At 39.7% G+C, this 10568-nt stretch overlaps 1 protein-coding gene across 1 annotated transcript; it reads left to right on the top strand.

Annotated features, from left to right (window-relative positions):
* The first annotated feature begins 1252 nt into the window (after positions 1-1252).
* PCDHB5 (protocadherin beta 5) lies at positions 1253-4858 on the top strand. The gene has a single exon (XM_087429675.1). It carries the CDS (start codon positions 1678-1680, stop codon positions 4063-4065), a length of 2388 nt encoding a protein of 795 aa, XP_087285801.1. The 5' UTR covers positions 1253-1677; the 3' UTR covers positions 4066-4858.
* Positions 4859-10568: the final 5710 nt, after the last annotated feature.

Genomic DNA, 10568 nt, shown 5'->3' with positions numbered 1-10568 from the left:
GGATTATAGCTTTTACTTGAAAAGTCAAGTAATTAATTTTTCAAAAACACCATACAAGAATATTTTCATTATCTTGGGGTATGCAAAGATTTAAAGAGAACACCAAAATCCTAACCATAAATTTAAAATATTGACAAATTAGACTAAATCAAAGTTGTTTGTTCATCAAAGATACCATAAGAGAGTTAAAATCCAAACCACAGAGTGGGAGAAGATATTTGCAATACATACTTCTGAAAAAGTACTTATACCCAGAACATATAAGGAACTTCTAAAGATCGATAAGAAAAAAAAGGCAAATGCCCTAAATAGAAAAATGGACAAAAGACTTAACAAGCACTTCACAAGAATGTACCCTAATGGCCAATAAACATGCAAAAATGTGCTCAATTTAATTAATCATCAGGGAAGTGCTAATTAAAGTTACACAGCGGTTAAAATTAAAAGACAATATCAAATGTTGACAAGGATCTGGAGAAACTGGAACTCGCATTCTTTGCTGATTTGGATAAAACTTCATTTGATAACTGTTTTTGCAATATCTGCTAAAGCTAAATATAGGTGCACATCTTAACACACAGCAATCTAGCTCCTAGGAATATATTCAACATAAATGCACACATACACACCAAAAGACGTACAAGAATGTTCATAGCAGCACTACTAAAATATCCCCCAACTGGATATTCCCAAATATCCATCCCAATGTCCATCAACTGGAGAATGGATAAACAAATCATAGTACAATCATACAATAGAATAATGTAAAGCAAGGAGAATAAAATAAATTAGAACAATGTGCAACAGATGAATTTTACAAGTGTAATGTTGAGCGAAAGAAGCCAGTCATGAAGAAGTAATATTCTATAATTCCATTTGTACAAAAGTTCGGAAAGAAGACCAAAAAAACCTTTATGATAGAAGTCAGGAGAGTGCTTACCTCTAGGGGGGAGGCTAGTGACCAGACAATGAAGGGAAAGAGCTTCTAGGGTTTTGGTAACATTTTAGTTTTAATTTAGGTTCTGCTCAGAGGAATGTGTTCACTTGGTGAAAATTCATTGAGTTCTACACTTATAATTTGTGCCCTTTTCTGATGTATGTTATATTTCAAAATAAAGATCATTTTCGTAAAACTGTAAACTTTTGTAAACATCCATTATCACTTATTTCTTGAATATCATCAAGTAAGAGACCCACAAGAGAAAGTTTCTTCGTGTACGCGAAAGATACTTTTATAAGAATACTAAGTATTCTTTCACTGAAAGTTAACTCAGCAAATGTTTATTTAGAACTTGCAGTAACTAAGAACTGGAGATACGATGGGGAACACTTCTGTGACTTAAAAAGGATGTTGATATACACCCGAGTTATAATTTGGAATGAAATGGCAAACACTATATGCAATAGTAAATAAGGACGCCTGGTGGCGCTGCAGGCTAGGAGTATGAAGGAAGGGCTCTGTGGATGCCCGTGACGCCATTAAGCTGGGAATCAGAACTCTGAATGCTTCCTACAAGAAGGAAGCATTTTAGGTAAGATCTAGGGGCAGAGATTTTCAGAGAGGGCATCGTTCTAGTGCAAGTCAGAAAGATCTAATTCGAGATTATTTAACAAATCACCTGGGTTGATTGTACACCGACTTGAAGAAACTGCACCTCCTTGGATCGGATCTGAACAATGGAGACTGCGCTAGCAAAAACGCCATGGAAAAGGCAAGTTATCTTTCTTGCTATATTGTTGCTTTTGTGGGAGGCTGGCTCTGAAGCAATTAGGTATTCCATGCCAGAAGAAACAGAAAGTGGCTCCTTTGTGGCCAACCTGGCAAAAGACCTGGGGCTCAGGGTGGGGGAACTGGCCACTCGGGGCGCGCGAATCCATTACAAAGGAAACAAACAGCTCTTGCAGTTAGATATAAAGACCGGGAATTTGCTTCTGTATAAAAAACTAGACCGGGAGGTGTTGTGCGGGGCGACAGATCCCTGTATACTGCATTTCCAACTATTACTGGAAAACCCAGTGCAGTTTTTTGAAGCTGATCTGCAGCTCACAGATATAAATGACCATTCTCCAGAGTTCCTAGAGAGGGAAATGCTCCTAAAAATTCCAGAAATCGTCCAGCCAGGGACTGTGTTTCCTTTGAAAATAGCTCAGGACTTGGACATAGGTAGCAACACTATTCAGAACTACACAATCAGCCCCAACTCCCATTTTCATGTTGTCACTCATAATCGCGGAGGTGGCAGAAAATACCCGGAGCTGGTGCTGGACAAAGCGCTGGATCGGGAGGAGCAGCCGGAGCTCAGTTTAACCCTCACGGCGCTGGATGGTGGGGCTCCGCCCAGGTCCGGGACCACTGCAGTCCGCATTGAGGTCGTGGACATCAATGATAACGCCCCTGAGTTCTTACAGTCGCTGTATGAGGTACAGGTGCCGGAGAACAGCCCCCTAAACTCCTTAGTTGTCGCTGTCTCCGCCAGAGATCTAGATGCAGGAACGAACGGGAATGTAGCCTACGCTTTCTTCCAAGGTGATGAAGTTACTCACCCATTTGTAATAGACGAAATAACAGGAGAAATTCGTCTGAAAAGGGCATTAGATTTTGAGGCAACTCAATATTACAACGTGGAGATTGCAGCCACAGATGGCGGGGGCCTTTCCGGAACATGCACCGTAGCTATAGAGGTGGTAGATGTGAACGACAACGCCCCTGAACTGACCATGTCGACGCTCACCAGCTCTACCCCAGAAAACTCCCCAGAGACTGTAGTTGCTGTTTTCAGTGTTTCTGATCCAGACTCTGGGGACAATGGTAGGATGGTTTGCTTCATCCAGAACGATGTCCCCTTTCTCTTGAAACCCACATTCAAGAACTTTTACACTCTAGTGACAGAGAGGCCACTGGACAGAGAGAGCCGGGCCGAGTATAACATCACCATCACCGTCACCGACATGGGATCCCCCAGGCTGAAAACCGAGCACAGCATAACCGTGCTGGTCTCCGACGTCAATGACAACGCCCCCGCCTTCACCCAAACCTCCTACACCCTGCGGGTCCGCGAGAACAACAGCCCCGCCCTGCACATCGGCACCGTCAGCGCCACAGACGCAGACGCAGGCGCCAACGCCCAGGTCACCTACTCGCTGCTGCCGCCCCACGACCCGCACCTGCCCCTCGCCTCCCTCGTGTCCATCAACGCGGACAACGGGCACCTGTTCGCCCTGCGGTCCCTGGACTACGAGGCCCTGCAGGCCTTCGAGTTCGGCGTGGGCGCCACAGACCGAGGCTCGCCGGCGCTGAGCAGCCAGGCGCTGGTGCGCGTGCTGGTGCTGGACGACAACGACAACTCGCCCTTCGTGCTCTACCCGCTGCAGAACGGCTCGGCGCCCTGCACCGAGCTGGTGCCCAGGGCGGCCGAGGCGGGCTACCTGGTGAGCAAGGTGGTGGCGGTGGACGGCGACTCGGGCCAGAACGCCTGGCTGTCGTACCAGCTGCTCAAGGCCACGGAGCCCGGGCTGTTCGGCGTGTGGGCGCACAACGGCGAGGTGCGCACGGCCAGGCCGCCGAGCGAGCGCGACGCGCCCAAGCACAGGCTGCTGGTGCTGGTCAAGGACAACGGCGAGCCGCCGCGCTCGGCCAGCGTCACGCTGCACGTGCTGCTGGTGGACGGCTTCTCGCAGCCCTACCTGCCGCTGCCGGAGGCGGCGGCCGAGCAGGCGCAGGCCGACCCGCTCACCGTCTACTTGGTCATCGCCCTGGCCGCGGTGTCGTCGCTCTTCCTCTTCTCGGTGCTCGCGTTCATCGCGGTGCGGCTGTGCGGGAGGAGCAGGGCCGCCTCGCTGGGTCGCTGCTCGGTGCCTGAGGGCCACTTTCCGGGCCACCTGGTGGACGTCGGCGGTACTGGGACCCTGTCCCAGAGCTACCAGTATGAGGTGTGTCTGACCGGAGGTACTGGGACAAATGAGTTCAAATTCTTGAAGCCCATTCTTCCCAACCTCCCTCCCCAGAGCGCTGGCCAAGAAATAGAGGAAAACGCCACCTTCCGGAATAGCTTTGGATTCGACTAGGGATTGGATCATGACGCACTGTTGTCATTTATCTCTAATTTCCCCAGATACAGAATTTGAGAGAGTCCTGGAGAAAAAAATCCCACCTTCAGGTACAGCCTTGATTTACCGTTTGTAATGAATGTGTCCATTGAACTTTTCTTGTCCAATTTTGGAAAACTCAATTCTATGTCACTGCATTTATTTACAGAGTGCCATTCCAAATCCATACATGCTGTTGATTTCCCTGAAATTTTTGGTCCCTCTTTTGGTGTTTGTTGCCATGAACTGTCTTAATAAAATCAAATATTAATTGTTTTTCTCTGTATTCTATCCATTCTGTTTCATCACATTCTAAGTATATTTAGTGCTAAACAGCAAAAATAAAAAATGTTTTAACGTAATTTTCTCTGTTTTGTTTTCAAACGAATACATGCATATGATAACAAATGTAATATGTGGGGGAAAAAATGACGAAAAGCAATGATCTTCTATCTACTCTTCTTTCCTAGCTCTCATCCCCACTGGCAAACATTTTTTAAAACAAAATTTTATTGAGTTATAGCACATATACAGAAAAGTAAACAAATCTTTAATGTTCAATGTATTTTCAGAAAGTGAACATACTTGGTACCAGCATCTTAATAAAGCAATGAAATATTACTATCGTTCCAGGTGCCGTACAAATTACCCCTTAAAAATCACTACCAGCCCAAGTATAACAAATGTCCTGACTTGTAATACTATAGTTTTGCCTGTTTTGAATTTATATAGGTGGAATAGTAGAGTATGAACTGTTTTGTGTCTGACTTCTTTCACTCAACATTATGTTTATGCCATTTATCCATGATACTGCTTTTAATTTTGGTTTTTCATTCTCATTGCTGTGTAGTATTCCACTATATGAATATTTCACTATTTATTACCCTGTAGATGAATATTTGGGTTGGTACAAGGTTTGGCTGTTTGAATACTACTACTGTGAACATCGTTGTACATGTCTTTGGCAAACACGTATGTGCATTTCTGTTGGGTGTATACCTAGGGATGGAAGTGCTGCTCATTTAGTAAGTACATGTCCACTTTTAGCAGATATTTCCAAATATTTTACAAAGTGGTTGCACCAATATACACTGCTATCAGCAGTGTGTGGATGTGCCAGTTCCTCCACATTCTTGCCAACATCCGGTACTCTTTTCCATTTTATCCCATTGGAAAGCACTTTTAAACCTTTTTTTCCTAGTGCTTTTTATTTTACTTTCTTATTATTAAAGAATACATTTGTAACTTTTTCTTAAACTTTAAGCAATTAATTTCCTGCTATTATTGTTTAGTACCTAGTACACTTAAAACTTCTCTCATCCATCCTTCACATACAGCGAGCTCACCATTTTCTGGTACTTCTCTGCTCAAACTGAAACCTCCATTTATTGTTCCACTAACAACAGTTTCTTTTGATTTTTTTGGTATGAAAGAAGAATAGAATTCTTATTTTTCCTGTTACTGGTTTCTTCCTTACACTTTCAAACCTCTCTCTAGTGAATTTTACTTTCATATGGTCAAGGTTGCTGACACTTTCGCCTCTACAACTATAGCTAAGAATTCCTTGTATTGTTTATAGATCTGTTTTAGAACCTGAAAATAAAAATTAAAAATTCACTTTTAATGAGCATATATATTATGAATGCCTTGCAGCCAAAGATCACCAGGAACACATTATATCAGAACAAAGTTGGGTTTAGACTTGTAATGAGGGAGACTGCACACCATGAGGAACCATGGGTCACCCTAGTAACAGTGTCTTACAAAGGAGTTATACGACTTGGGCTTGTGTTAAGTGACTTCGGGTGGGGTTCAAGGAAGTAGGGGCTAACTCTGGATCGGATGCTTTCAGAGAGTAGGGGCAATTCTATGATTGGATATCTTAATGAATTTTATTTAGGAGATGGGAAGAACAAAGTGAAGTTAAAGCTGTAACTGGTTTTCTAAAACCAGCATTTACTCATAATAGCCAGGAAACAGGACTCTTTGGTCTTTCAGTTGGTGTTTGTACAATGTAATTATTTTTGTCTCTGCTCAAGCATGATCATGAAATCATCTTATTTTGGTCTTGTTCCATCAGGGTCACAATGGTCTTTAATGATGTTGTTGTTCTGTGAAATTGCTTATGTTAAACAGGAGAAGATCATGGCCTACTTGTGAGTGTCAGGCCAGTTCCTAGTTGTAGGGGGCTGCTTTTCTCTTTCTCAAAATATTGCTCACTGACAATAAATTCCTAGAAGAAAACATAAGGGGAAAGCTTCATGACATTGAATTTTGCAATGATTTCATGGATATAATACCAAAAGCATAGGCAACAAAAGCAAAAATAGACAAAAGAGACTACATCAAACTAAAAAACTTTTGTCCATCAAAGAACACAATCAACAGAGTGAAAAGGCAACTTCTGGAATGGGAGAAAATATTTGCAAATCCTATGTCTGATAAAAGGCCGATGTCCAGAATATATAAGAACACCTACAACTTAACAACAAATAATCAAGTAACCTGATTAAAAAATAGACAGAGGACTTGAATAGACATTTCTCCAAAGATGATATGCCAACAAAAATATGAAAAGATGCTCAACATCACTAATCATCAGAGAGTGCAAATCACAACCACAATGAGATACCACCTGACACACACTAGGATGACTACTATCAAAAAACAGAAAATAATAAGTGTTGGTGAGGATGTGGAAAAATTGGCACCTTTGTACACTGTTGGTGAGATTGTAAAATGGTGCAACTGCTATGGAAAACAGTTATGGAGTTTCCTCAAAATTTTTTAAATCGAACTTCCATATGATCCAGCAAAATCCCACTTCTGGGTATATATCCAAAGGAAGTGAAAGTAGGGTCTCAAAGAGATATTTGCACACCCATGTTCAAAGCAGTGCTGTTCACAATAGACAAGAGGTGGAAGCAAACCAAATGTCCATCTATGGATGAGTGGATAAACAGAATGTGACATGTGCATAGAATGGAATATTATTGAGCCTAAAAAGGAGTAAAAGTCTATCACATGCTACAACATGGATGAACCTTGAGGACGATATGGTAAGTGAAATAAGCCAGACAAAAAAAGGCAAATACTGTATGATTCCACTTATATGAGGTCTCTAAAGTGGTCAAATTCATAGAAACAGAAAGTAGAATGGTGGTTACCAGGAACTGGCGGGAGGAGAAAAAGGGGAGTTTTGTTTAATGGATAGAGTTTCCAATTTGCAAGATGAAAACGTTCTGGAGATCTGTTTCACAACTATGGAAATATACTTAACACTGCTGAACTGTACACCTAAAAATGGTTAAGAGGGCAAGTTTTATTTTCTTTTTTACCACAGAAAAATATATTGCTCATTGCAGAGCCATATTACTTTGTGATAAGGATATTTCCCGCTCTTTTGATCTACTGTTTTTCTCCTGTGCCATTGAAAATAAAATGTTCTTAGAATCAAGATAAATAGATTCACCATTTTAGACTCCATTAGTTGGCTTTACCATATCTTTCAAATCACTAATTTTGACATCACTAATGCAGCTTCCCATATTTCCTACCTGAAGCCCTTTATCTTTATGCTTCCATCTGGACTAAATGATCTCTAATTGTGCACAAAACTGTCACCTTGTCCTCATACCTGACCCAGTTGAATCCCTTGTTTGAGAGATCCCTTATCTCTTTCTTTTTTTTTCATTTCCTCTCTTCTACAGTATATCCTAAGTGGCTTCCTAAGAGAGGGTGCACAAAAGTAAACTTTCTGAGTCTCTGCACACCTGAAAATCCATTTGGTTTTCTCTTCCACATCATTGATGTTTTATGTATTATATATGTCATTTGATGTCTTATATATCCTAACAATTAATTCCTTTTCATATCTGGGATTATTTCATCTCTACTATTATTTCCTAAATAATTGTGTTCCTAACTTTATCTTACTTTTTTCTGAGACACGTGATTGTCGGATGTTGAACATTCTCAGTTGTTTCTTGTATTTCTCCTTTATTTTACACCTTTGGTTTTTCCTCTACAGCCTCACTTAAAGTGAGTCCCTCACTTTATTTTGAGTATTTCTATTGAATTTTAAATTTTAGTGACATGTTTAAATCCCTAAGAGTTTTCTTATTATCTGATTGTGTCTTTTCCATAGGATCACTTGAGATTTTCAAAGTTCACTTTATTTCCTGAATGACATGTTTCCTGCAGCTTCCATTTCTTTTTGTTTTTCTTTGTTGTTGTGGTTTTCCTATGTCTGGTGAGCCATTATTATCTGTTCATATGTAAGAAAGAAGAACTGAGTAACTGCTGTGAAAGAGTTACTGTTTTATGTCTTCCCTGCTTGTGTATGATAGGGTGGTCTGCACCCAAGTTTCTGTCCTGTGTGGAAATTCTGACAGAGTGCTCCGTGTGAGGCAGTGCAAGGCCAGGTTTATAAAATATCAGGGTGCATTGCATGGAATGGACAGAGAATTCTTTTTAGGGTAAGGCTTTATAGTGGGATTCCAAAACCTCCACCAAATGTCTTAGTGTTCTCCAGAAAAATTCCTTTTATTTCTTTAGAAATGAGCTTTAATGTTTTTGAAGGGAGATCTTTAGGGGAAATAATAATTATAAACTTATTATATGTTATATATAATTTATTATTATTATTACACACTTTCTATGCACTTTTAGCTATTTTCTAAATTCTTTACACAGATCTCATTTAATCCTCAAAATAATGGTACAATTGGTATCCCCATTTTAGAGATGAATAAACTGGGGCATACAGAGTTAGAGTAACATGCCCAAGGCCACCTAGCTAGTAAGTCGTAGAATTAGGATTTGAATCCAGGCAGACTGACAGCTGAGACATTGCTTTTTTCTTTTTACTTTTTTCTATTTTGAAATCTATTAAACATTCAAAAAAGTGTATACAATATATATGTGCAATTTAAAATAAAAATAATAAAATGTTCACCCATGTACCTATCACCCAGCTTAAGAGTTAGAATAATGCCAAGACCTTGGAATCCCTCTGCGCTTCTACCACAACATCTTCCATCCTCATGAAAATCAACCACTATCCTGAATTTTTTATTAATTATTTGTTCTTCTTTAGAGTTGTAACAGATATGCATATATCTCTAAATAACATATTCTTTAGTTTTGTCTGTCTTTGAAATTTATATAAATGGATTCATGTAGTATGGATCATCTGTGGGCTTGCTTTTTTCAATCATTATGGTATTGAAATCATCCATGTTAATGCAGTTCATTCATTTATACTGCTCTATAACATTCCATTGTATAAATACACCTTTACCTTTAAATTCACTTCACTGATTGACTTTGGGATTGCTCCAAGAGTTTTGTTACTATGAACAATGCTGCTATAAGCATTCTTGAATATATCTCCTCATGCATTTGGGCAACAGTTCCTTTTGGTTGCCTGCACATCAAGGAAGGTAATATCTGGGTCATACCAAGAACCAGAAAGATATCAAAGTGAATGAAATAGAGAATTAAAAGATGCCAACACCAACATGGCAGAGATGTTAGAATTATATGACAAAGACTTTTAAAAGGACTTCAAAAAATGTTTCAATGAGCAATTACAAAAATGCTTGAATCAAATGAAAAAGTACAGAGTCTCAGCAAAGAAATGTAAAGTTGAGAAAAGAAATCAAAGATATAAAGAAATACCAAGGGGAATTTTAGAAATTAAAAATACAATCATTGAAATGAAAAACACAAGGGATGAGCTCAACAGCAGAACAGAGGGGACAAAGAAAGAATCAGTGAACTAGAATATAGAACAATAGATATTACCCTATCTGAACAACAGGGAGAAAACAGACTGTAAAAAAATTAACAGAGCCTCAGGGTCCTGTGAGACAATAACAAAAGATTTAACATTTGTGTCATTAGAATCCCAGAAGGAGAGGAGGAAACTTCCCAAATTTGGCAAAAGACACAGACCAAGAGATTCAAGAAGCCAAACAAATTCTAAACAAGATAAATTAAAAAAAAATCCATACCAAAAGACATCATAGTTAAATTTCTGAAAACTAAAGAAAAGGAAAAAATTTTGAAAGCAGTGAGAGAAATGATACATTACCCATAGGTCAATAACAATGAGTGACGGTAGATTTCTCATCAGAAACCACAGAGGTCAGAAGGAAGTGGCACAATATTTTCAAGTCCTGAAACAAAAGAACTGCCAACCCAGAATCCTATACCCAGATAAAATATCCTTCAGGAAGAGAATTTGTTGCTAGTAGATTTACCCTAACATAAAGGCTAAAGGAAGTTCTCCAAACACAAAGGAATCAATAAAAAAAAAAAAAGAATCTTGGAACATCAAGAAAGAAGAAGGAACACAGTAAACAAAAATATGAGTAAATACAATAGACTTTCCTTCTCCTCTTGTGTTTTCTTTTTAAATTATGTTTGATGGTTGGATCCAAAATTATAACACTCTAAATATATGTAGAGAAAACATT

This window comes from Ceratotherium simum, chromosome 4, assembly GCF_057802395.1.
Source record: "Ceratotherium simum simum isolate JZ-2026a chromosome 4, ASM5780239v1, whole genome shotgun sequence".
Taxonomy (NCBI): domain Eukaryota; kingdom Metazoa; phylum Chordata; class Mammalia; order Perissodactyla; family Rhinocerotidae; genus Ceratotherium; species Ceratotherium simum.
Note: the sequence above shows the minus strand (reverse complement) of the source record. Positions and strands in the feature narration are given on the sequence as shown.